This window comes from Botryllus schlosseri, chromosome 3, assembly GCF_051294905.1.
Source record: "Botryllus schlosseri isolate E-star chromosome 3, Bs_hap1, whole genome shotgun sequence".
Lineage (NCBI taxonomy): Eukaryota > Metazoa > Chordata > Ascidiacea > Stolidobranchia > Styelidae > Botryllus > Botryllus schlosseri.
Window position 1 is genome coordinate 31,888,895 of NC_137238.1, and position 27,508 is coordinate 31,916,402.

The 27,508-nt window shown below is 52.7% G+C and overlaps 2 protein-coding genes across 3 annotated transcripts in view; both read left to right on the forward strand.

Moving 5' to 3' along the window:
* LOC145436550 (uncharacterized) overlaps positions 1-14,534 on the forward strand; it is a 70,557-nt gene extending 56,023 nt beyond the window's left edge. Inside the window, exon 3 of the mRNA XM_080313912.1 lies at positions 14,529-14,534. Coding sequence (XP_080170038.1) covers positions 14,529-14,534 — 6 coding nt within the window. The remainder of the gene's footprint in view (positions 1-14,528) is intronic.
* A 123-nt stretch (positions 14,535-14,657) lies between these two features.
* LOC145435013 (uncharacterized) overlaps positions 14,658-27,508 on the forward strand; it is an 85,936-nt gene continuing 73,085 nt past the window's right edge. For both annotated transcript variants that reach the window (XM_080312270.1, XM_080312271.1), the window contains exons 1-3: positions 14,658-14,848; positions 18,855-19,002; positions 24,334-24,474. In XM_080312270.1, coding sequence (XP_080168396.1) covers positions 14,678-14,848; positions 18,855-19,002; positions 24,334-24,474 — 460 coding nt within the window. In that variant the 5' untranslated portion in view covers positions 14,658-14,677. The remainder of the gene's footprint in view (positions 14,849-18,854; positions 19,003-24,333; positions 24,475-27,508) is intronic.

The following is a 27,508-nucleotide window of genomic DNA, read 5'->3' on the forward strand; positions in this document are numbered from 1 at the left end:
CGTCCACCACTGAGAGCACGACTACTGGCGCGACCACGATCGCGGTAGAAGACCCAGAAACAGAACCGACCACGGCGTCCACCACTGAGAGCACGACTACTGGCGCGACCACGATCGCGGTGGAAGAGACAGAACCGACCACGGCGTCCACCACTGAGGGCACGACTACTGGCGCGACCACGATCGCGGTCGAAGAGACAGAACCGACCACGGCGTCCACCACTGAGAGCACGACTACTGGCGCGACCACGATCGCGGTGGTAGAGACAGAACCGACCACGGCGTCCACCACTGAGGGCACGACTACTGGCGCGACCACGATCGCGGTGGAAGAGACAGAACCGACCACGGCGTCCACCACTGAGAGCACGACTACTGGCGCGACCACGATCGCGGTGGAAGAGACAGAACCGACCACGGCGTCCACCACTGAGAGCACGACTACTGGCGCGACCACGATCGCGGTTGAAGACCCAGAGACAGAACCGACCACGGCGTCCACCACTGAGAGCACGACTACTGGCGCGACCACGATCGCGGTAGAAGACCCAGAAACAGAACCGACCACGGCGTCCACCACTGAGAGCACGACTACTGGCGCGACCACGATCGCGGTGGAAGAGACAGAACCGACCACGGCGTCCACCACTGAGGGCACGACTACTGGCGCGACCACGATCGCGGTCGAAGAGACAGAACCGACCACGGCGTCCACCACTGAGAGCACGACTACTGGCGCGACCACGATCGCGGTGGTAGAGACAGAACCGACCACGGCGTCCACCACTGAGGGCACAACTATTGGCGCGACCACGAACGCGGTGGAAGAGACAGAACCGACCACGGCGTCCACCACTGAGGGCACGACTACTGGTGCGACCACGATCGCGGTGGAAGAGACAGAACCGACCACGGCGTCCACCACTGAGGGCACGACTACTGGCGCGACCACGATCGCGGTGGAAGAGACAGAACCGACCACGGCGTCCACCACTGAGGGCACTACTATTGGCGCGACCACGATCGCGGTGGAAGAGACAGAACCGACCACGACGTCCACCACTGAGGGCACTACTATTGGCGCGACCACGATCGCGGTGGAAGAGACAGAACCGACCACGGCGTCCACCACTGAGGGCACGACTACTGGCGCGACCACGATCGCGGTGGAAGAGACAGAACCGACCACGGCGTCCACCACTGAGGGCACGACTACTGGCGCGACCACGATCGCGGTGGAAGAGACAGAACCGACCACGGCGTCCACCACTGAGAGCACGACTACTGGCGCGACCACGATCGCGGTGGAAGAGACAGAACCGACCACGGCGTCCACCACTGAGAGCACGACTACTGGCGCGACCACGATCGCGGTTGAAGACCCAGAGACAGAACCGACCACGGCGTCCACCACTAAGGGCACGACCACTGGCGCGAGCACGATAGCGGTGGAAGAGACAGAACCAACCACGGCGTCCACCACTGAGAGCACGACTACTGGCGCGACCACGATCGCGGTGGAAGAGACAGAACCGACCACGGCGTCCACCACTGAGAGCACGACTACTGGCGCGACCACGATCGCGGTTGAAGACCCAGAGACAGAACCGACCACGGCGTCCACCACTGAGGGCACGACTACTGGCGCGACCACGATCGCAGTAGAAGACCCAGAAACAGAACCGACCACGGCGTCCACCACTGAGAGCACGACTACTGGCGCGACCACGATAGCGGTGGAAGAGACAGAACCAACCACGGCGTCCACCACTGAGAGCACGACTACTGGCGCGACCACGATCGCGGTGGAAGAGACAGAACCGACCACGGCGTCCACCACTGAGGGCACGACTACTGGCGCGACCACGATCGCGGTCGAAGAGACAGAACCGACCACGGCGTCCACCACTGAGAGCACGACTACTGGCGCGACCACGATCGCGGTAGAAGACCCAGAGACAGAACCGACCACGGCGTCCACCACTGAGAGTACGACTACTGGCGCGACCACGATCGCGGTAGAAGACCCAGAGACAGAACCGACCACGGCGTCCACCACTGAGAGCACGACTACTGGCGCGACCACGATCGCGGTGGAAGAGACAGAACCGACCACGGCGTCCACCACTGAGGGCACGACTACTGGCGCGACCACGATCGCGGTGGAAGAGACAGAACCGACCATGGCGTCCACCACTGAGAGCACGACTACTGGCGCGACCACGATCGCGGTTGAAGACCCAGAGACAGAACCGACCACGGCGTCCACCACTGAGGGCACGACTACTGGCGCGACCACGATCGCAGTAGAAGACCCAGAAACAGAACCGACCACGGCGTCCACCACTGAGAGCACGACTACTGGCGCGACCACGATAGCGGTGGAAGAGACAGAACCGACCACGGCGTCGACCACTGAGGGCACGACTACTGGCGCGACCACGATCGCGGTCGAAGAGACAGAACCGACCACGGCGTCCACCACTGAGGGCACGACTACTGGCGCGACCACGATCGCGGTGGAAGAGACAGAACCGACCACGGCGTCGACCACTGAGGGCACGACTACTGGCGCGACCACGATCGCGGTGGAAGAGACAGAACCGACCACGGCGTCCACGACTGAGGGCACGACTACTGGCGCAACCACGATCGCGGTGGAAGAGACAGAACCGACCACGGCGTCCACCACTGAGGGCACGACTACTGGCGCGACCACGATCGCGGTCGAAGAGACAGAACCGACCACGGCGTCCACCACTGAGAGCACGACTACTGGCGCGACCACGATCGCGGTTGAAGACCCAGAGACAGAACCGACCACGGCGTCCACCACTGAGGGCACGACTACTGGCGCGAGCACGATAGCGGTGGAAGAGACAGAACCAACCACGGCGTCCACCACTGAGAGCACGACTACTGGCGCGACCACGATCGCGGTGGAAGAGACAGAGACAGAACCGACCACGGCGTCCACCACTGAGAGCACGACTACTGGCGCGACCACGATCGCGGTTGAAGACCCAGAGACAGAACCGACCACGGCGTCCACCACTGAGAGCACGACTACTGGCGCGACCACGATCGCGGTAGAAGACCCAGAAACAGAACCGACCACGGCGTCCACCACTGAGAGCACGACTACTGGCGCGACCACGATCGCGGTGGAAGAGACAGAACCGACCACGGCGTCCACCACTGAGGGCACGACTACTGGCGCGACCACGATCGCGGTCGAAGAGACAGAACCGACCACGGCGTCCACCACTGAGAGCACGACTACTGGCGCGACCACGATCGCGGTGGTAGAGACAGAACCGACCACGGCGTCCACCACTGAGGGCACGACTACTGGCGCGACCACGATCGCGGTGGAAGAGACAGAACCGACCACGGCGTCCACCACTGAGAGCACGACTACTGGCGCGACCACGATCGCGGTGGAAGAGACAGAACCGACCACGGCGTCCACCACTGAGAGCACGACTACTGGCGCGACCACGATCGCGGTTGAAGACCCAGAGACAGAACCGACCACGGCGTCCACCACTGAGAGCACGACTACTGGCGCGACCACGATCGCGGTAGAAGACCCAGAAACAGAACCGACCACGGCGTCCACCACTGAGAGCACGACTACTGGCGCGACCACGATCGCGGTGGAAGAGACAGAACCGACCACGGCGTCCACCACTGAGGGCACGACTACTGGCGCGACCACGATCGCGGTCGAAGAGACAGAACCGACCACGGCGTCCACCACTGAGAGCACGACTACTGGCGCGACCACGATCGCGGTGGTAGAGACAGAACCGACCACGGCGTCCACCACTGAGGGCACAACTATTGGCGCGACCACGAACGCGGTGGAAGAGACAGAACCGACCACGGCGTCCACCACTGAGGGCACGACTACTGGTGCGACCACGATCGCGGTGGAAGAGACAGAACCGACCACGGCGTCCACCACTGAGGGCACGACTACTGGCGCGACCACGATCGCGGTGGAAGAGACAGAACCGACCACGGCGTCCACCACTGAGGGCACTACTATTGGCGCGACCACGATCGCGGTGGAAGAGACAGAACCGACCACGACGTCCACCACTGAGGGCACTACTATTGGCGCGACCACGATCGCGGTGGAAGAGACAGAACCGACCACGGCGTCCACCACTGAGGGCACGACTACTGGCGCGACCACGATCGCGGTGGAAGAGACAGAACCGACCACGGCGTCCACCACTGAGGGCACGACTACTGGCGCGACCACGATCGCGGTGGAAGAGACAGAACCGACCACGGCGTCCACCACTGAGAGCACGACTACTGGCGCGACCACGATCGCGGTGGAAGAGACAGAACCGACCACGGCGTCCACCACTGAGAGCACGACTACTGGCGCGACCACGATCGCGGTTGAAGACCCAGAGACAGAACCGACCACGGCGTCCACCACTAAGGGCACGACCACTGGCGCGAGCACGATAGCGGTGGAAGAGACAGAACCAACCACGGCGTCCACCACTGAGAGCACGACTACTGGCGCGACCACGATCGCGGTGGAAGAGACAGAACCGACCACGGCGTCCACCACTGAGAGCACGACTACTGGCGCGACCACGATCGCGGTTGAAGACCCAGAGACAGAACCGACCACGGCGTCCACCACTGAGGGCACGACTACTGGCGCGACCACGATCGCAGTAGAAGACCCAGAAACAGAACCGACCACGGCGTCCACCACTGAGAGCACGACTACTGGCGCGACCACGATAGCGGTGGAAGAGACAGAACCAACCACGGCGTCCACCACTGAGAGCACGACTACTGGCGCGACCACGATCGCGGTGGAAGAGACAGAACCGACCACGGCGTCCACCACTGAGGGCACGACTACTGGCGCGACCACGATCGCGGTCGAAGAGACAGAACCGACCACGGCGTCCACCACTGAGAGCACGACTACTGGCGCGACCACGATCGCGGTAGAAGACCCAGAGACAGAACCGACCACGGCGACCACCACTGAGAGTACGACTACTGGCGCGACCACGATCGCGGTAGAAGACCCAGAGACAGAACCGACCACGGCGTCCACCACTGAGAGCACGACTACTGGCGCGACCACGATCGCGGTGGAAGAGACAGAACCGACCACGGCGTCCACCACTGAGAGCACGACTACTGGCGCGACCACGATCGCGGTTGAAGACCCAGAGACTGAACCGACCACGGCGTCCACCACTGAGGGCACGACTACTGGCGCGACCACGATCGCAGTAGAAGACCCAGAAACAGAACCGACCACGGCGTCCACCACTGAGAGCACGACTACTGGCGCGACCACGATAGCGGTGGAAGAGACAGAACCGACCACGGCGTCGACCACTGAGGGCACGACTACTGGCGCGACCACGATCGCGGTCGAAGAGACAGAACCGACCACGGCGTCCACCACTGAGAGCACGACTACTGGCGCGACCACGATAGCGGTGGAAGAGACAGAACCGACCACGGCGTCGACCACTGAGGGCACGACTACTGGCGCGACCACGATCGCGGTCGAAGAGACAGAACCGACCACGGCGTCCACCACTGAGGGCACGACTACTGGCGCGACCACGATCGCGGTGGAAGAGACAGAACCGACCACGGCGTCGACCACTGAGGGCACGACTACTGGCGCGACCACGATCGCGGTGGAAGAGACAGAACCGACCACGGCGTCCACGACTGAGGGCACGACTACTGGCGCAACCACGATCGCGGTGGAAGAGACAGAACCGACCACGGCGTCCACCACTGAGGGCACGACTACTGGCGCGACCACGATCGCGGTCGAAGAGACAGAACCGACCACGGCGTCCACCACTGAGAGCACGACTACTGGCGCGACCACGATCGCGGTTGAAGACCCAGAGACAGAACCGACCACGGCGTCCACCACTGAGGGCACGACTACTGGCGCGAGCACGATAGCGGTGGAAGAGACAGAACCAACCACGGCGTCCACCACTGAGAGCACGACTACTGGCGCGACCACGATCGCGGTGGAAGAGACAGAGACAGAACCGACCACGGCGTCCACCACTGAGAGCACGACTACTGGCGCGACCACGATCGCGGTTGAAGACCCAGAGACAGAACCGACCACGGCGTCCACCACTGAGAGCACGACTACTGGCGCGACCACGATCGCGGTAGAAGACCCAGAAACAGAACCGACCACGGCGTCCACCACTGAGAGCACGACTACTGGCGCGACCACGATCGCGGTGGAAGAGACAGAACCGACCACGGCGTCCACCACTGAGGGCACGACTACTGGCGCGACCACGATCGCGGTCGAAGAGACAGAACCGACCACGGCGTCCACCACTGAGAGCACGACTACTGGCGCGACCACGATCGCGGTGGTAGAGACAGAACCGACCACGGCGTCCACCACTGAGGGCACAACTATTGGCGCGACCACGAACGCGGTGGAAGAGACAGAACCGACCACGGCGTCCACCACTGAGGGCACGACTACTGGTGCGACCACGATCGCGGTGGAAGAGACAGAACCGACCACGGCGTCCACCACTGAGGGCACGACTACTGGCGCGACCACGATCGCGGTGGAAGAGACAGAACCGACCACGGCGTCCACCACTGAGGGCACTACTATTGGCGCGACCACGATCGCGGTGGAAGAGACAGAACCGACCACGACGTCCACCACTGAGGGCACTACTATTGGCGCGACCACGATCGCGGTGGAAGAGACAGAACCGACCACGGCGTCCACCACTGAGGGCACGACTACTGGCGCGACCACGATCGCGGTGGAAGAGACAGAACCGACCACGGCGTCCACCACTGAGGGCACGACTACTGGCGCGACCACGATCGCGGTGGAAGAGACAGAACCGACCACGGCGTCCACCACTGAGAGCACGACTACTGGCGCGACCACGATCGCGGTGGAAGAGACAGAACCGACCACGGCGTCCACGACTGAGGGCACGACTACTGGCGCAACCACGATCGCGGTGGAAGAGACAGAACCGACCACGGCGTCCACCACTGAGGGCACGACTACTGGCGCGACCACGGTCGCGGTGGAAGAGACAGAACCGACCACGGCGTCCACCACTGAGAGCACGACTACTGGCGCGACCACGATCGCGGTGGAAGAGACAGAACCGACCACGGCGTCCACGACTGAGGGCACGACTACTGGCGCAACCACGATCGCGGTGGAAGAGACAGAACCGACCACGGCGTCCACCACTGAGAGCACGACTACTGGCGCGACCACGATCGCGGTTGAAGACCCAGAGACAGAACCGACCACGGCGTCCACCACTGAGGGCACGACTACTGGCGCGAGCACGATAGCGGTGGAAGAGACAGAACCAACCACGGCGTCCACCACTGAGAGCACGACCCAGACCACGATCGCGGTGGAAGAGACAGAACCGACCACGGCGTCCACCACTGAGAGCACGACTACTGGCGCGACCACGATCGCGGTTGAAGACCCAGAGACAGAACCGACCACGGCGTCCACCACTGAGGGCACGACTACTGGCGCGACCACGATCGCAGTAGAAGACCCAGAAACAGAACCGACCACGGCGTCCACCACTGAGGGCACGACTACTGGCGCGACCACGATAGCGGTGGAAGAGACAGAACCAACCACGGCGTCCACCACTGAGAGCACGACTACTGGCGCGACCACGATCGCGGTGGAAGAGACAGAACCGACCACGGCGTCCACCACTGAGAGCACGACTACTGGCGCGACCACGATCGCGGTGGAAGAGACAGAACCGACCACGGCGTCCACCACTGAGGGCACGACTACTGGCGCGACCACGATCGCGGTAGAAGACCCAGAAACAGAACCGACCACGGCGTCCACCACTGAGGGCACGACTACTGGCGCGACCACGATCGCGGTCGAAGAGACAGAACCGACCACGGCGTCCACCACTGAGAGCACGACTACTGGCGCGACCACGATCGCGGTCGAAGAGACAGAACCGACCACGGCGTCCACCACTGAGGGCACGACTACTGGCGCGACCACGATCGCGGTGGAAGAGACAGAACCGACCACGGCGTCCACCACTGAGGGCACGACTACTGGCGCCACCACGATCGCGGTGGAAGAGACAGAACCGACCACGGCGTCCACCACTGAGGGCACGACTACTGGCGCGACCACGATCGCGGTGGAAGAGACAGAACCGACCACGGCGTCCACCACTGAGGGCACGACTACTGGCGCCACCACGATCGCGGTGGAAGAGACAGAACCGACCACGGCGTCCACCACTGAGGGCACGACTACTGGCGCGACCACGATCGCGGTGGAAGAGACAGAAACGACCACAGCGTCCACCACTGAGGGCACGACTACTGGCGCGACCACGATCGCGGTAGAAGACCCAGAAACAGAACCGACCACGGCGTCCACCACTGAGAGCACGACTACTGGCGCGACCACGATCGCGGTAGAAGACCCAGAAACAGAACCGACCACGGCGTCCACCACTGAGAGCACGACTACTGGCGCGACCACGATCGCGGTGGAAGAGACAGAACCGACCACGGCGTCCACCACTGAGGGCACGACTACTGGCGCGACCACGATCGCGGTGGAAGAGACGGAACCGACCACGGCGTCCACCACTGAGGGCACGACTACTGGCGCGACCACGATCGCGGTGGAAGAGACAGAACCGACCACGGCGTCCACCACTGAGGGCACGACTACTGGCGCGACCACGATCGCGGTGGAAGAGACAGAACCGACCACGGCGTCCACCACTGAGGGCACGACTACTGGCGCGACCACGATCGCGGTGGAAGAGACAGAACCGACCACGGCGTCCACCACTGAGGGCACGACTACTGGCGCGACCACGATCGCGGTGGAAGTGACAGAACCGACCACGGCGTCCACCACTGAGGGCACGACTACTGGCGCGACCACGATCGCGGTGGAAGAGACGGAACCGACCACGGCGACCACCACTGAGAGCACGACTACTGGCGCGACCACGATCGCGGTGGAAGACCCAGAGACAGAACCGACCACGGCGTCCACCAATGAGACCACGACTACTGGCGCGACCACGATCGCGGTAGAAGACCCAGAAACAGAACCGACCACGGCGTCCACCACTGAGAGCACGACTACTGGCGCGACCACGATCGCGGTGGAAGAGACAGAACCGACCACAGCGTCCACCACTGAGGGCACGACTACTGGCGCGACCACGATCGCGGTAGAAGACCCAGAAACAGAACCGACCACGGCGTCCACCACTGAGAGCACGACTACTGGCGCGACCACGATAGCGGTGGAAGAGACAGAAACAGAACCGACCACGGCGTCCACCACTGAGAGCACGACTACTGGCGCGACCACGATAGCGGTGGAAGAGACAGAACCGACCACGGCGTCCACCAATGAGGGCACGACTACTGGCGCGACCACGATCGCGGTGGAAGAGACAGAACCGACCACGGCGTCCACCACTGAGGGCACGACTACTGGCGCGACCACGATCGCGGTGGAAGAGACAGAACCGACCACGGCGTCCACCACTGAGGGCACGACTACTGGCGCGACCACGATCGCGGTGGAAGAGACAGAACCGACCACGGCGTCCACCACTGAGAGCACGACTACTGGCGCGACCACGATCGCGTTGGAAGAGACAGAACCGACCACGGCGTCCACCACTGAGGGCACGACTACTGGCGCGACCACGATCGCGGTGGAAGAGACAGAACCGACCACGGCGTCCACCACTGAGGGCACGACTACTGGCGCGACCACGATCGCGGTGGAAGAGACAGAACCGACGACGGCGTCCACCACTGAGAGCACGACTACTGGCGCGACCACGATCGCGGTGGAAGAGACAGAACCGACCACGGCGTCCACCACTGAGGGCACAACTATTGGCGCGACCACGATCGCGGTGGAAGAGACAGAACCGACCACGGCGTCCACCACTGAGGGCACGACTACTGGTGCTACCACGATCGCGGTGGAAGAGACAGAACCGACCACGGCGTCCACCACTGAGGGCACGACTACTGGCGCGACCACGATCGCGGTGGAAGAGACAGAACCGATCACGGCGTCCACCACTGAGAGCACGACTACTGGCGCGACCACGATCGCGGTGGAAGAGACAGAACCGACCACGGCGTCCACCACTGAGGGCACGACTACTGGCGCGACCACGATCGCGGTGGAAGAGACAGAACCGACCACGGCGTCCACCACTGAGGGCACGACTACTGGCGCGACCACGATCGCGGTGGAAGAGACAGAACCGACCACGGCGACCACCACTGAGAGCACGACTACTGGCGCGACCACGATCGCGGTGGAAGACCCAGAGACAGAACCGACCACGGCGTCCACCACTGAGACCACGACTACTGGCGCGACCACGATCGCGGTAGAAGACCCAGAAACAGAACCGACCACGGCGTCCACCACTGAAAGCACGACTAGTGGCGCGACCACGATCGCGGTAGAAGACCCAGAGACAGAACCGACCACGGCGTCCACCACTGAGGGCACGACTACTGGCGCGACCACGATCCCGGTGGAAGAGACAGAACCGACAACGGCGTCCACCACTGAGGGCACGACTACTGGCGCGACCACGATCGCGGTAGAAGACCCAGAGACAGAACCGACCACGGCGTCCACCACTGAGAGCACGACTACTGGCGCGACCACGATTGCGGTGGAAGACCCAGAGACAGAACCGACCACGGCGTCCACCACTGAGGGCACGACTACTGGCGCGACCACGATCGCCGTGGAAGAGACAGAACCGACCACGGCGTCCACCACTGAGGGCACGACTACTGGCGCGACCACGATCGCGGTGGAAGAGACAGAACCGACCACGGCGTCCACCACTGAGGGCACAACTACTGGCGCGACCACGATCGCGGTGGAAGAGACAGAACCGACCACGGCGTCCACCACTGAGGGCACGACTACTGGCGCGACCACGATCGCGGTGGAAGAGACAGAACCGACCACGGCGTCCACCACTGAGGGCACGACTACTGGCGCCACCACGATCGCGGTGGAAGAGACAGAACCGACCACGGCGTCCACCACTGAGGGCACGACTACTGGCGCGACCACGATCGCGGTAGAAGACCCAGAAACAGAACCGACCACGGCGTCCACCACTGAGAGCACGACTACTGGCGCGACCACGATCGCGGTAGAAGACCCAGAAACAGAACCGACCATGGCGTCCACCACTGAGAGCACGACTACTGGCGCGACCACGATCGCGGTGGAAGAGACAGAACCGACCACGGCTTCCACCACTGAGGGCACGACTACTGGCGCGACCACGATCGCGGTGGAAGAGACAGAACCGACCACGGCGTCCACCACTGAGGGCACGACTACTGGCGCGACCACGATCGCGGTGGAAGAGACAGAACCGACCACGGCGTCCACCACTGAGGGCACGACTACTGGCGCGACCACGATCGCGGTGGAAGAGACAGAACCGACCACGGCGTCCACCACTGAGGGCACGACTACTGGCGCGACCACGATCGCGGTGGAAGAGACAGAACCGACCACGGCGTCCACCACTGAGGGCACGACTACTGGCGCGACCACGATCGCGGTGGAAGAGACAGAACCGACCACGGCGACCACCACTGAGAGCACGACTACTGGCGCGACCACGATCGCGGTGGAAGACCCAGAGACAGAACCGACCACGGCGTCCACCACTGAGACCACGACTACTGGCGCGACCACGATCGCGGTAGAAGACCCAGAAACAGAACCGACCACGGCGTCCACCACTGAAAGCACGACTAGTGGCGCGACCACGATCGCGGTAGAAGACCCAGAGACAGAACCGACCACGGCGTCCACCACTGAGGGCACGACTACTGGCGCGACCACAATCCCGGTGGAAGAGACAGAACCGACAACGGCGTCCACCACTGAGGGCACGACTACTGGCGCGACCACGATCGCGGTAGAAGACCCAGAGACAGAACCGACCACGGCGTCCACCACTGAGAGCACGACTACTGGCGCGACCACGATTGCGGTGGAAGACCCAGAGACAGAACCGACCACGGCGTCCACCACTGAGGGCACGACTACTGGCGCGACCACGATCGCGGTGGAAGAGACAGAACCGACCACGGCGTCCACCACTGAGGGCACGACTACTGGCGCGACCACGATCGCGGTGGAAGAGACAGAACCGACCACGGCGTCCACCACTGAGGGCACGACTACTGGCGCGACCACGATCGCGGTGGAAGAGACAGAACCGACCACGGCGTCCACCACTGAGGGCACGACTACTGGCGCGACCACGATCGCGGTGGAAGAGACAGAACCGACCACGGCGTCCACCACTGAGGGCACGACTACTGGCGCCACCACGATCGCGGTGGAAGAGACAGAACCGACCACGGCGTCCACCACTGAGGGCACGACTACTGGCGCGACCACGATCGCGGTGGAAGAGACAGAACCGACCACAGCGTCCACCACTGAGGGCACGACTACTGGCGCGACCACGATCGCGGTAGAAGACCCAGAAACAGAACCGACCACGGCATCCACCACTGAGAGCACGACTACTGGCGCGACCACGATCGCGGTAGAAGACCCAGAAACAGAACCGACCACGGCGTCCACCACTGAGAGCACGACTACTGGCGCGACCACGATCGCGGTGGAAGAGACAGAACCGACCACGGCTTCCACCACTGAGGGCACGACTACTGGCGCGACCACGATCGCGGTGGAAGAGACAGAACCGACCACGGCGTCCACCACTGAGGGCACGACTACTGGCGCGACCACGATCGCGGTGGAAGAGACAGAACCGACCACGGCGTCCACCACTGAGGGCACGACTACTGGCGCGACCACGATCGCGGTGGAAGAGACAGAACCGACCACGGCGTCCACCACTGAGGGCACGACTACTGGCGCGACCACGATCGCGGTGGAAGAGACAGAACCGACGACGGCGTCCACCACTGAGAGCACGACTACTGGCGCGACCACGATCGCGGTGGAAGAGACAGAACCGACCACGGCGTCCACCACTGAGGGCACAACTATTGGCGCGACCACGATCGCGGTGGAAGAGACAGAACCGACCACGGCGTCCACCACTGAGGGCACGACTACTGGTGCTACCACGATCGCGGTGGAAGAGACAGAACCGACCACGGCGTCCACCACTGAGGGCACGACTACTGGCGCGACCACGATCGCGGTGGAAGAGACAGAACCGACCACGGCGTCCACCACTGAGAGCACGACTACTGGCGCGACCACGATCGCGGTGGAAGAGACAGAACCGACCACGGCGTCCACCACTGAGGGCACGACTACTGGCGCGACCACGATCGCGGTGGAAGAGACAGAACCGACCACGGCGTCCACCACTGAGGGCACGACTACTGGCGCGACCACGATCGCGGTGGAAGAGACAGAACCGACCACGGCGACCACCACTGAGAGCACGACTACTGGCGCGACCACGATCGCGGTGGAAGACCCAGAGACAGAACCGACCACGGCGTCCACCACTGAGACCACGACTACTGGCGCGACCACGATCGCGGTAGAAGACCCAGAAACAGAACCGACCACGGCGTCCACCACTGAAAGCACGACTAGTGGCGCGACCACGATCGCGGTAGAAGACCCAGAGACAGAACCGACCACGGCGTCCACCACTGAGGGCACGACTACTGGCGCGACCACGATCCCGGTGGAAGAGACAGAACCGACAACGGCGTCCACCACTGAGGGCACGACTACTGGCGCGACCACGATCGCGGTAGAAGACCCAGAGACAGAACCGACCACGGCGTCCACCACTGAGAGCACGACTACTGGTACAACTACAATTTTTGATATGATAACTAATTTTGAGAATTACCTCGGGGGCCGCTCAAAACCTTCTGGAAGGCCACATGAGTCCCTCGGTCCACTGGTTGGCCGCCCCGGCGCTTAAGGCCAAATAATTTTAACCGTGTTCTCACTTCCGAATTCCGATACCTAACTGTTGGAGTTTACCTAGGCTCCTCCTCGCCACCTCTTCCGCGTCAGCGATGTCTTACAAAAGCCTAGAGGTGGGCCGTGCTATAAGTCGGCAGTTACGGAAAATAAGAAGAATATTGGCCTGGTGTAAATGACCATAGTAGTCGAAAAACACCATGAATACCCCAAAACAGACAAACAAACCGTGTTCTCTGCTGCTTATACTGCTTTACGACTATGGTTTCTGCAATTTGATCTTCATCCATTACCAAACTGATCTAATGACATGCAATTTGTTTCGTTGTTCACGTAACCTACCACGCTGCATTGCTAAACATTGCGTGTTTGATAGTAGCGCTGTGTTCTGAATGCTTAACGAACAAAATGTTGACAAGCATTAGGTTATATGAGTCCTCAAAATTACATCTCACTGTTCTAGCATTGATAGTCTTATATCCAACTCGAATGCGCATATGGTGATTTTGTAAGTAGCCTTGCAACACTCGTAAAGATATGAAAAATAAGAATTGACTCAAAGATGTAATTTCGTTATTGAATAATGAAATATGCCTTGTTTCAGTTTGCACAATGGAGAACATCCAAGTTCGTGGAACTAATACCATTTCATCACCCAACTATCCTCAGAATTATGAGGGGAAATTAAACTGCATGGTCCATCTTCAGAATCCAGACCTATGTGGCCGTATTTCGATTATGTTAGAAGACTTGAGGACTGAATTTCCCCATGATACTCTACAGGTCAGGTCATAATCTATTTAGAAGTGACTACCATCTGATGTAAATGAGTGTATGCATGGGCAAAATCAAACTTACCTCCACCGCAATATTGTGTATTTTTCGAAAGTGGTCACTAGGGTTGTCCATAATTTGGAAAATCTCACAAATCCTCCGTTGTAATGTCTTATTCGATAGATTATTGATAAAAAACGACACTGAGCCTGAAAGAAGCTCACAGTAAGGCCGTTGAGATTTCGTGCAAAGCGTTTGAAAGTAGTTGCCGAAGAATGGGCGTGCAACCGACCATAGAACGGCGAGAAGACCAGTAATCACGAAACCACGGCTCTTGATTGGCTAATCGGCTATGCTTCAATGAGCACGATAGCAGCAGCTTGCTGATTAGGTGATCAAGGAGTCTGCCACTGGCGGTGATTCTGAAAGCGCATGGTATGTAGGTTGACAGATAATGATTTAGGATTGATTAAGGGTATGTTGAGGTACGAAATACATGATGTACAAACAACGGCTACTTCACAAAAACGTCTAAAGCATGACCGCTTTATTGTGAAGGAAACCTCCGCAGCCTATATGCCTTGTTTTTAACGAGGGAAATCATAGGCGCTTATGCAAGTGGCGACGGATTCATATAGTTTCAGGAAGAATATATCATTATTGAATACAAAGATGAAACTTAACAATGACACTATAAGTTAGGTGATCTTATTGGGCTCAGGTTGTAGTACATAGTTGAAGTTTTGAATGCTCTAGCGATCGGCTGAATCAGACGGTTAGGCTTGGCACTTATCAGATGTTTGCAGCAAATTGAATTCACTTGTAAATGTTTTCAAAGTCCCTAATGATGTCGCAGAAACGAGGTTTAAATGCAAGCACAGACCCTGCTTGATATGATATACAAACTATGCTGGATACTATGCACTATGCAGCATTGTCTGTGCTTACCTTTACACCCATTTTCTGCGCGATTATTAAGGAATTTGACATATCATATCCAGCATATTATGTGCTTGCTTTTACACCTCTTTTCTGCGTCATCATCAAGGATTCTGAAAACACTTGCAAGTGAATAGGCCTACAGTTTGATGCGAGCATCTGCCAAGTGCCAAGCATAACCCGCTGATTCAGCCGACCCTTAGAGCTTTCAAAACTTCAACTATGTACTACAAACTGAGCCCAATAAGATCACACAAACTATAGTGTCATTGCTAAGCTTTATCGTAGTATTCAATATTGATGTATTCTTTCTGAAACTAGGAATCCGCCGCCACTTGCATGAGCGCCTACGCTTTCCCTCGTTGAAAACAAGGCATATATAGGCTACGGCGTCTTCCTTCACAATAAAGCAGTCATGCTTTAGACGTTTTTGTGAAGCAGCTGTTGTTTGTTCATCATGTATTTCGTATCTCAACATACCCTTAATCAATCCTAAATCATTATCTGTCAACCTACATACCATGCGCTTTCAGGATCGCCGCCAGTAGCAGTCTTTTTAATCAGCAAGCTGCTGCTATCGTGGTCATTGAAGCATAGCCGATTAGCTAATCAAGAGCCGTGGTTTCGTGATTACTGGTCTTCTCACCGTTCTATGGTCGGTGGCACGCCCATTCTTCGGCAGCTACTTTCAAACGCTTTGCACGAAATCTTAACGGCCTTCCTGTGAGCTTCTTTCAGGCTCAGTGTCGTTTTTTATCAATAATCTATAGAATAAGACATTACAACGGAGGATTTGTAAGATCTTCCAAATTATGGACAACCCTAGTGGTCACTCTTGCTCAGGGGTGGTCACTGGTCAGTAACCGGGACTTCTGCTTTCTCAGAGTACTAAAAGCATAGGCGCTGAACGCTAATTTTCCTTGGGTATGAGGGTTCGATGACGTCATAAAGGAATGACGGTATAATGTGACGGAATTGATACTTAGGGTTAATATAGCATCGATTACTTAGGGTTAATATAGCATCGATTACTTAGGGTTAATATAGCATCGATTCCTGAGGGTTAAGTGCCTGTGTAAATGCCGATTACACAATCTCCTCGTGTTAACGAACTTGCGCGTATAAGCTTGTCAGTGAGTCCGGAAGCGCTGTCAATTAGCGTGTTGCTAGCGAACAATTAAATGCGCCGCTTATCAACGTGTCTTACGTAACCTCTGCGACGATTTGCGCAAGGCAAAATGTCCGAGTTGTTATGGAATCTGTTCTATAATGGCACCGATCTCAGGTTGTTCAAACCTTTCTCGTATTTTGCAACTCAAGCCTTGACAAACATATTCTGATGGTTATGTTTAAGTATTAGCGATATTCACTTACGCATGCACGGCGTACGCACAACCGCACATGTCAGCGGACATTCGATGGCATCCAGTTTGGCGCTATGGTAACCGCTAATCAGCATACACCTAACGGCATTGTCTCCGAGCCATATAGAGATAGGAGCCAACGTATGCTAGACTCGAGACGCGACAGTTGGCCAGCGATGATATCTTTCGTACCAGGCCTGTTGCAGATGCGATTGTGCAGGCTAGCGATGGCACAGTGCGCACCGGGCATACTGCTGATGTGATTGTTCAAGCCAGTGAACCTAGGCTTGTTGGAGACGCCATAAATCTGGCAAGCGTCCCAGGCGACGATTGCCGAGCGCACGGCAATCAATGACATAATTTCACGATCATGTCAGCGGGAAATCGCGTCGCGTTACATTTTGCACAGACGAATCTCGCTAATTGGCAACGCGCTTTTCGCTAATTGGCCTCGCGCATCATCATCATCATCATCATTGGTTTATTAGCAATTTTATCAGTTCAATACACCACAAAAATGCGATACAATGAAAAGACAGGAAGATGTCGAAGCGACAAGGAGTAGTCTATGGAATCTGACACCCACCTTGGCCTAGGCGATGTAAAGAGGAGGCATGCACACTGAATGAAAGTAAAGAAGATAGTATAGAAAAAGAATGCGACAAGAAATAGGGCGGCATGTCATGGGAAGCGAGATCGATAGGTCAGTCGTGGTCCGGTAATCTTGAGGATGGACTGTATTTATTTAGTAGTAATTGCTTGTATTTCGACTTGAATGTGGACATGCTCGTCGACTGTCGGATGGCCGGCGGGATACTGTTCCACACATCAGGTCCGGCATATTTGATGGAGCGATGATCTTTTCGGTCGATCATATGATATTTGGACGACGTGGACGCGCGTGTGTTGTACTTGTGCGCTTTTGATTCAGAGGTAAAGAAGTCATTGAAATATTCGGGGCAACGACCGCAGTGAAACTGATACATAAACTTGGCGATTTCTAGTTTCCGCATATCTTCTATGTTTAGGACGCCGAATCTCTTCAGTAGCGACTTGTTGGATGGGCAGCCAGGCCCCTTCGGGGCCCTAGCTATGATTCGGAGTACTTTATGCTGTAGTTTCTGCAGTGGCTTGAGTGCAGTTTTACTGGCAGCCCCCCAACAGAGGATGCCATAATGTAACTTCGATTGGATTAAGGATTTGAAGAGTATCAGAAGAGTATCAGAAGAACCCATACTGGCATGAAGCGCCTAAGGCTGTAGAACAGGCCGCACTTCGGTGATAATTTAGTTTATAGGGACTGAATATGACTCGGGTTACGGGTTACCTCGCTCACATAGCCGCAGCAGGTAATGTTGTAAACGAAATTACATTGAGATTCGTTCTAAATAACACAATCGGGGGTTTATGCCGATACATGCCAAACCTAATTCTAGGTATGCCGCATACCTGAGAAAAGGTCTAGGTATGCGTGGAATACCTTGCATACCCAGGTTCGGCGCCTATGACTGAGAGTACAGAGTAGAATACTGTTAATGATACAAAGTTATCTCCATTCTCTATTGCTGACAATTACCTGTGACCAGAGTCAGCCTAAAATATTTCCTGTATTTCCATATGAATATATTACTCAATTGCATATTGAAGTTCTGTACCTGCAATTTTACATTATATTGGCTGCGGTTCATATCTAAGTTTATAATATACATCAGATTGACGGCGTTGAAGGCGGTGTTGTCAGACTATCTGGACATGTCTCGACGACGACATATTATTCAACAAGTGATACAGTGACAATTCGTTTCGACAGCAGCACCAACAGCTTGGGGGAGAAGGGATTTCAGCTGACATATGAGCCGGGTATAATGCGTTCCGCAACTTTTCGGCTCTTTTCTGTTGCATGCACTGTATTGACCTGTGTTTCCCAAGACCAACCATTTTGCATGACGTGTATAGCTATTAGCTAGTATCACTTATCTTGTGGGTATCAAAAATTGCATATCTGAACTTTACAATACATTATGCTGATATTATGTTATAACTAGGGCGATTTTCTAACATGTCAAAATAAGTCAAAATTTTGTCAAAATTGTAGCGTTATGTCAAAAAATTGTCAAAATTGTTTTTCAAAGTCAAAATTTTTTTAACACCTTCTCCGGCGGCATGATTGCATCACAATACCAAACCCCGTTACAGTGCAACATTTGAGGCTGATTTTGGGGGTTCCAGGAACATCGACACAATAATAATCTGTATTCTCGCAATCAAAACTGCGGTAGCTTTTGATTGATACCCATTTTTATCAAATCACGCACTCGGCAAGCCGGTCAAAAATTATCGTCAAATTGCCTTTAGCCAAATGGAAAGTGTGGCGTGGATCAATTTCACAGAGCCCTGCGATTTGCTTGTGTCCACACCAAATAGGACACTATGATTTGACATTTAGAGCTTGTAGCTTACTTTATAGCAGTGGTTCTCAACCTTTTCCACCTCGCGGACTGGTAAAATTTCAAAAGATATTCGGCGGACTGGTGGACCTTAAAAATTGAAATCAACCCAATATGTAATGTATGCAGCCGTTTTTCTGCAAGTATGGTGCCAGAGCAGGGGTGCCAAAACGTTTTGCTCTTCACGGCCGCATCTCAATTACTTATATGGATTCCAGGACATAGTCGCAATCAACTAACTTGACGCAAAATACCTATCTTAAACTGTGCATGTCCATTTCTGGCAAGCTCCGGACTTATCAACTTTTTCATATCGTCTTGCTATACGCACCGAAATCACGACATAGTGGTCATGTCAGGAGCACTTACTTAGAGCGATTATGGTCGTTTCACGAATGAATTTTGTCATTAATATTCGTAGTTTCACATATTACTATTAAATATTTATCCTTTCTCAGCCAAGGCGATCAGATTCATCGCTAGAGTTGATGAGGGAGTGTTTACGAAAATTTAGGGCAAGTTATGAATGATAATGCATCTTCAGGTGGCCCAATTGTTATTATAGTCACTTTGATGGGGGTGTTATTTCTTGACCTCCCATCGGGATTGTCGGTATAGTGAAAAGATATTGGAATCTCCTAAACCAGGGCCGGCCAACCCGTGGCCCGCGGGCCACATGTGGCCCGCGAGAAGGTTTTGAGTGGCCCGCGAGGTAATTTCCGAAATTTCTAATATCAAAAATGGATTGCACAGATTGTGAACTTGCAAGGCCAACCAAAAATTTGATTAGTTTGGCCGCAACACTTGAGATGTGATGACTAAAATATCAGTTCCGACGCATCGACAGATCCATGAGCCAGTCGCATATTGGTATATCTTCGTACACTACAATAAAGCAGAATAAATTGCGATGGATTTATCAAAAGTAAAAATTTTCTGCAAGCTTAGCGCAACATGTTGTCACTCGATTCCTTGATTTTAATATTGTTGCCCTTTTTGTGAAAATGGAAGAACGCCTGATGTATCAGATTGAGTCTAACTACGTTCGCAAGACAAATGCGACCTTGCATTTGCGCTCGCAGTAAGATCGTTGACTATGAAACCTAGGCTCGGAATGATTGACGCATGTTGGTCGCAGCTTTCGATATCGATATGTCCATGCGCCGAATAGCCCAGTCCTCGCAAACTTAGCCCAGCGATATACGGCAGGCCCGCAATATAGTCAAGTGACAATATTATTGACCTATAAACTTCAAAAAATTTTCGCGCTTTGCGCGGTAAGTGGCCCGCGCAATATTTCGTCAATCGAATGTGGCTCTTTGGCTGAAAAGGTTGGCCAGCCCTGTCCTAAACGTACCAAAACAAATTTCTTTCGGAAGGATCACACGATTTCGAGTTGTTAATTCTACATGGAGTGCATCATTTTCCTCCGCTGTTAGCATCTGCACTGTGGGGCTCAGATTGCTAATAGCGCTATACGACTATATAAAAATCGAAAATGAAGTCGCATTGAATCATGCATGGCGCGAAGAAAATTTCAAGATTAAATAAAATATATCAGTAATTCGGGAGTCTATCCGTAAATTCAATTTTCATGTCGACGGCCGCCAACACAAACTAATTGAAGTAAGTGTCTCCGGCCGCACAAATTGCCTTTTACGGCGGCAGGGTGGCCACCCCTGTACTAGAGAGTGACATTTTGAAGGTTTTGTTCGTAATGAAATATGTTTGTGATGGTATTCATGTGATTCCACGCTAGTGTCTGCTTAGTCGAGGTAAAATTGACTTGCCTATAGGCTAATTTCACGCCGAAGGCCGAGGATTAACCGACCGCGGCAACTCGAATAATATTCTTCTCTTCAACAATATCCAGAGATGGAGCGGTTTGGAGTAGGACCAAGCACCTTGTCGAGCTATCTCAAATCCCACTACTATCAGACCTAGCCTACTACGAGTACAATGCCTGCGCGGAAACACCTGACAATAGCGATACCTGGCCACGGCCATCCACAAAACTAATAAATCGAGAACGAATTATTGAACGAATTGCGCGGTTTAGCGAGTCTTGTCTTACTTGACAAGTCGCTCGTATGTCCTCACCGGAGACAGTGTGATTTTTAAGTCAAATAGAACATGTCTCCGAGCCTAATCTTACCTCACGAAGTTCTGCAGCAGTTTAAAATTTGACGTAATATTTATTTTACCAATGGACAAGCGAATAGTATATTCATATTAAAATGAACCCGAATATTTTCGGCTGACACTCGTCAGGGGTAATCGTCAGCAACTAGTAGAGAATTCGAATTCACAATTGAAAAATAACGAAATAACTCATTGTCATTTTTGGACGTTTTAGTCGAAAAACATGATACCAATAAATTTGAAACATCAATCTTCCGGAAACCGACATTCACTGGCCAATACCTTCGTTGGAACTCATTTAGTCCTAGACGCAGAAAAATCAACCTCATAGGCACCCTCGTGCATAGAGCGTTGATGATATGTTCGGGTAATAAACTGAACTCAGAACTTGACAATATCCGGAAAATCTTACTTGATAACGGTTACCCTGAACATGTCATCAACCGTGGCATAGAAAGGAAAGTAACGCATTTCAATGCAGAAAAGTCAACAGAGCCTACCGAACGAACAACCAAAGATGTTTACATCCATCTACCTTGGATAGGGCCTATTTCCACCCGCTTTGAAAAGCAATTGATTTCAGCGGTCAATAAGTGTTACGACACAGTAAAGACCAACGTGATTTTCACGACAACGCAACTGCTCCCCGCAACACGTAAAGACGTGCTACCCGCACTTCAGCAAAGCAATGTAGTTTACGAATTTAAGTGTCACTGTGATTGTGGCTACTTGGGAAGAACGTCAAAGCGCTTGCAGGAACGCATAAATCAGCATGTCCCTAGATTCATTAGAACACGCTCGATGAAAAGCTCACCCTTAACTCACCCGCTTAAGATTGATGCGGACCAATCAAAGGCCATAAATTCGGCAATTGGCAAACACTTGTTGGATAATCCCGCCTGTGCGAAAAATTATCGAGACGACAGATTTCGCATACTCGGAAAGGGTCGCTTACACTTTCATTTGTGCGCCTTGGAGTCGACTTTTTTCAAAATACACCAGCCAAGGCTGTGTCAACAAAAAGAGTTCGTGTATCATCTAAAAATAGTACATTGAACGCTCTCGTATTCGACATTTCGTGCTGGTGACGTTATATTTTGTGTTACGATTGTTGATATACGCTGTTCTTTCGAATTATCTACTAGTTGCTGACGATTACCCCTGACGAGTGTTGTACCCTTCGATAGAACTCAATACGATCGGTTCCTAGGCTTTTATTAACATAAAAGTAAGCTAGTGTATCTGAATACAACATGGCAATAATACAGAGTTAACGTAGGTACAACTAACATAAGCGACGCCACACCCAACTGGTACGAATGAAAGGAATAGCCCCGACGTGAAGGTAATCAGGAGCAATCAGTATAAACACCCACTAGTGGTCAAAAGGGACTGATACACCACAACGAGTGTCAGCCGAAAATATTTGGGTTCATTTTAATATGAATATACTATTCAATTGTATATTGAAGTTCTGTACCTCAAAGAAGCTGTTCAATGGACAAGCCTTCAACATCTTGCATCTTAAAATTGAAGTATAAAATCCTAATATTCCTGGCGGACCGGCAGAAAAGTCGTCGCGGACCGGCGGTTGAGAACCACTGCTTTATAGGCCTAACGTTGTAGACGGCCAATTATCCGTTTTTTTTTGTGAATCATAAACGGCCAAATGAAACAAATAGATTGGCATGGTGTTATGCTGAACGTACCGCAATATCCTAACTGAAGCAAGACTGCGTGGGCATTTGTTCATATATCAAGCAGCGCATGATGAAAAATTTTGATGTAGACAACATTGTCAGAATGTAGCAACACGGTGTGTCAACAGCAGTGTCCGCACGCCGCACAACTTCAGTGTTGCCAGCCAACAACTGCTGCGGTCAAAACTCCTTTCTCCATTCTTGACGAGCTACTTAGTAAGGACAGACACTTTCTACCCGAGAATGTAGGAGAGTATCTTTCGTTGTACCACAACAAATTTTAATTATTTCAACCATAGTGCGGGATCTACCCACTATGATTCTTCATAGGTCCGGATTTCGTTAAATTAAAGTTTATCGATGTGAAAATTTGTCAGTTTTTAAGTCAAAAAAGGTTTTTCAGGCCAAACTTCTTTGTAAGGACAGACAGTTCCAACCAGAAATGAAGATAAGTAATAAAATTTTAACATTTTGTGGGAAAACGCCTAATAAAAAAACGCCTAGGTCAAAATTAAGTTTTGTAAGGTCAAAAAATGTCAAATTTTTGATTTTTTAGGTCAAAATCGTCCCTTTATACGTAAAAAAAATCGCCCTAGTCATTACAGAAGACTGTACTCGAATACTCGGCTCGAAGCTCTTCTGGAATCAAATCATCAAGATACTGAATTTTGCCAAGTCTTGATCGTGATACCAAAATTACATAACTGGTAATGAAGGCAATGTCCAGGTGTTCTGTGTCTTTTGTTGATTGTATAGCAAATTGGTCTGTTTCTATAGAGACTGTTCACATATCGATTGAATATGACACTGATATACATCCCTATACAGCTAAATTGCCTGTAAACTCACACAATGCCGTATAAGATGTAGGCCTTTAACTGAATTACAGTGACTCATTTCAGTTACTAATGAATGCGAGTGCTCTAATCCTTGTGGAAATCATTCTTCGTGCACCTATGCGGCGGGGGAAACCACGTGCGAATGTGATTGCGGATATAGCCACTTCGACACGCCGGAGACTAGCAAGCCTGGTAGTAATTGCAGTGAGTACCAGTACCGGTCTAATTGTTATTGCTGTGATATCTCCGGAGTTGCCGTATTTTATATCATAATTCAAATACAGCAAATCCGGAATAATGCAGATACTGAGAATTTTCAACACTCAATGCAATTTGAGACGGTTACTGTTGCTATGTGTGAACCCAAGTGCGATTTGGCAAGAATCGAAAATTAGAACCTGCCCCATGTATTCGTTGCTTTATCTGGTTCTCAACTTAGTTTTCCTGACCCATACACCGGCTATCGTAAGAGATCAAGATAGATACCCAACTGAAACATACAATTCGTCATACCATGCCTGTCATGGCTGTCATTGGCTGTTGGCAATTAGCCATTATCAAAATCAGTAGTCGAATCATGAGGTTCCATACTAATATCGAGAATGCCATTACCGAGATGGACATTGGACACGACCTAGAATGCTATTTCCGAGAATGGACAATGGGACAATGGACATTACCGAGATAGACACGACCGCGAATTAATATTAACGAGAATGACATTACCGAGGAAGACACGGCCGAGAATAGACACTACCGAGGAGGACATTACCGGGAACGAGATCTATACCTGAGATTTGACACAGGGCTTCGGTAATCTCAACATCGGGAAATAAATTCCTTGGATTTCAACTTAATGTCACTGGTTGTTTCACCGTGACAGTACGAAATAAAGTTTACCACAAAACTGAGATAGGGCATGCGTTATCGAGAATATTAGGCCTACTGACTTCAAATACTCTCATTGAAATATCACGCTCTCTTGCTTGTGGATAATAGTATAACTATTTCCCGTCAGCGCTAAGTGCATGACCAGGAAACAGGCTAGATTTAGCTCAGCTGCATTACGCTACAACAGGGATGTCAAACTCAATTTCGGTCGCGGGCCGGATTCAAAAGTTTTGATCAAATGATTCCACTATGTTACCTCCAAATGCAAAACATTTTTTCTCTGGGATGCTTTATCATCAACATCAAGCAAAATAGTATTATATAGTATGTCACTCACAAGTCATGTGGGCTCCATTCGAGCAGCGCCGTTATTCACAAACAATGGGATTGTCATAAAGACGATGATGGCCGATTGCATACCGTTATAAACCGCTGAAACAGTGACTCTGACGACGCTATGAGTTGGAATATTTCTATGCTCCGCTTGTTTTGATCGTGATGCGTCGTTGGTCTGGCGTAATCGTTAGTGGTGATGAATATAAGAGATTGTACATGTACACACAGGCGTTGGAAGTTTGTTCATTATTTTCATCTCGCTATTCGAAATTCTGTTTGAGACTGGGGCTGGAGCATTTGACCCATTTCTTGAAAAAAAACTCGGAACGGAGTGTGCAGTTCTTTGCCTTCTTAGAATGTAACGTTAATGTCATCGACTGGTTCCTGATGGTTATTTGAGTGAGAACTCAACACTGCCGACAGATGTTCATCACGTGGTCTATGAACATGTTCGAAAATTGCTGTCTCGAGAGATGTTTACGTCAAAGTATTCATTACAATAAATCTCAACTTCTGTTAAAAATGTGCTGGACAATACCATAACTTTTTACTTCACTCAAAAGGACCTCGCGGGGCCGGATGAAATGGTATGGCTGGCCGGATGCGGGCCGTATGTTTGACACCCCTGCGCTACAATAACAATCCGAATCTAGAATACGTCTTTTACGTATCTGGGAGACGCAACTTGCTGCCTCGCTAATTACCGAAATCGAGTTACGACAATAACCGCATATCTGGTTACAACGCATTTGCTCGTATTAACCAATGCGTGCTGATATACATAATCCAGTTATATTAAGATATTGGCACACCTATAATTACTGATCACGAGTTACGACGTATTATGCATACAAAATCAACTAAGCGGGAGATCTCATCGACCTCGTATCACACCTGTCACAACCCGATTTAACGGATCATCATATATCCATGGCGTGATAAATTTTCAGATGATTTAGTTCGCTTGGAATAGTACCCTCCGCCAGGCGTTTTAATTTTATTTTATTATTGATCATCCTGATCCAATATTCGGGCAAATGAATTGGGCTTCTATCATATTAGCGAAGCAGTGGCGTATGGAAACAATACCCGACAGCACTGAGCATGACTATTGACCATGCATCGCGTCTCGCGAGTGATCTGAATTCAATCGTTTTTAAATACCGTTGAATGTTTTGATTGTTTTCTCGGTAATTCCTACTACCAGTCGTGTTTTTCTCGGCAATATACATTCTCGGTAATGCCCATTCTCAGTATTAGCATTCTGGGTCGTGACTATCTCGGTAGTAAAATTCTCGGTCGTGTCGTTATCGGTAATAGCAGTCTCGGAAATATCATTCCCGGTATTGACAGGACACGTAATCATGATGGGTAGGTTTGTGTTCAACATCGAAATCCCGTCATGCTGAAATGCCGATTCTAATCTCCATTGTTTATTAGGTCATTTTCAATACGCAGCTGGTATCACGATGTTGGGTTGCGACCAAAAATACGAAGGCACTTTGAAAGGCAAAGTCTCTAATTTCAAACATAGTTCTCTTGCGGTATTACCGAAGTGACTCCAATATGCATCAAATATTCGTTATGCTGTTTTCGTCTTGAGTGAATATCATGTTAGTTTTATTCTTATACCACTCCGTTAATAATGCACACTGCACAGTATATTTTGTGCACCTGTCATCAAAAGTAATGTAGGCCTACTTGATATGTAGTTAGATGTGAATTTTAATTTTTGTGACTCAACTATAATATGGGATTTTCCCATATTCGTGCAAATTAGCATAGGGTTCGGGTAGTTTATTAAAGGTTCAGAATCACTGGCTTTGGACAAAAGTCAGCCGTCCTCGGGTATCATGAAAATACTTGTCGGCCTTGTGTAACATATTAATGTCAAATCACCATGAATATCGAGCAACAACTGTGATTGTTTACTTGTTTAATACTTGTTTAATTTCATTTACTGGAAGCGAAGAATATGATGTACGTGTATTTAACAAAATTAAATCTTTCA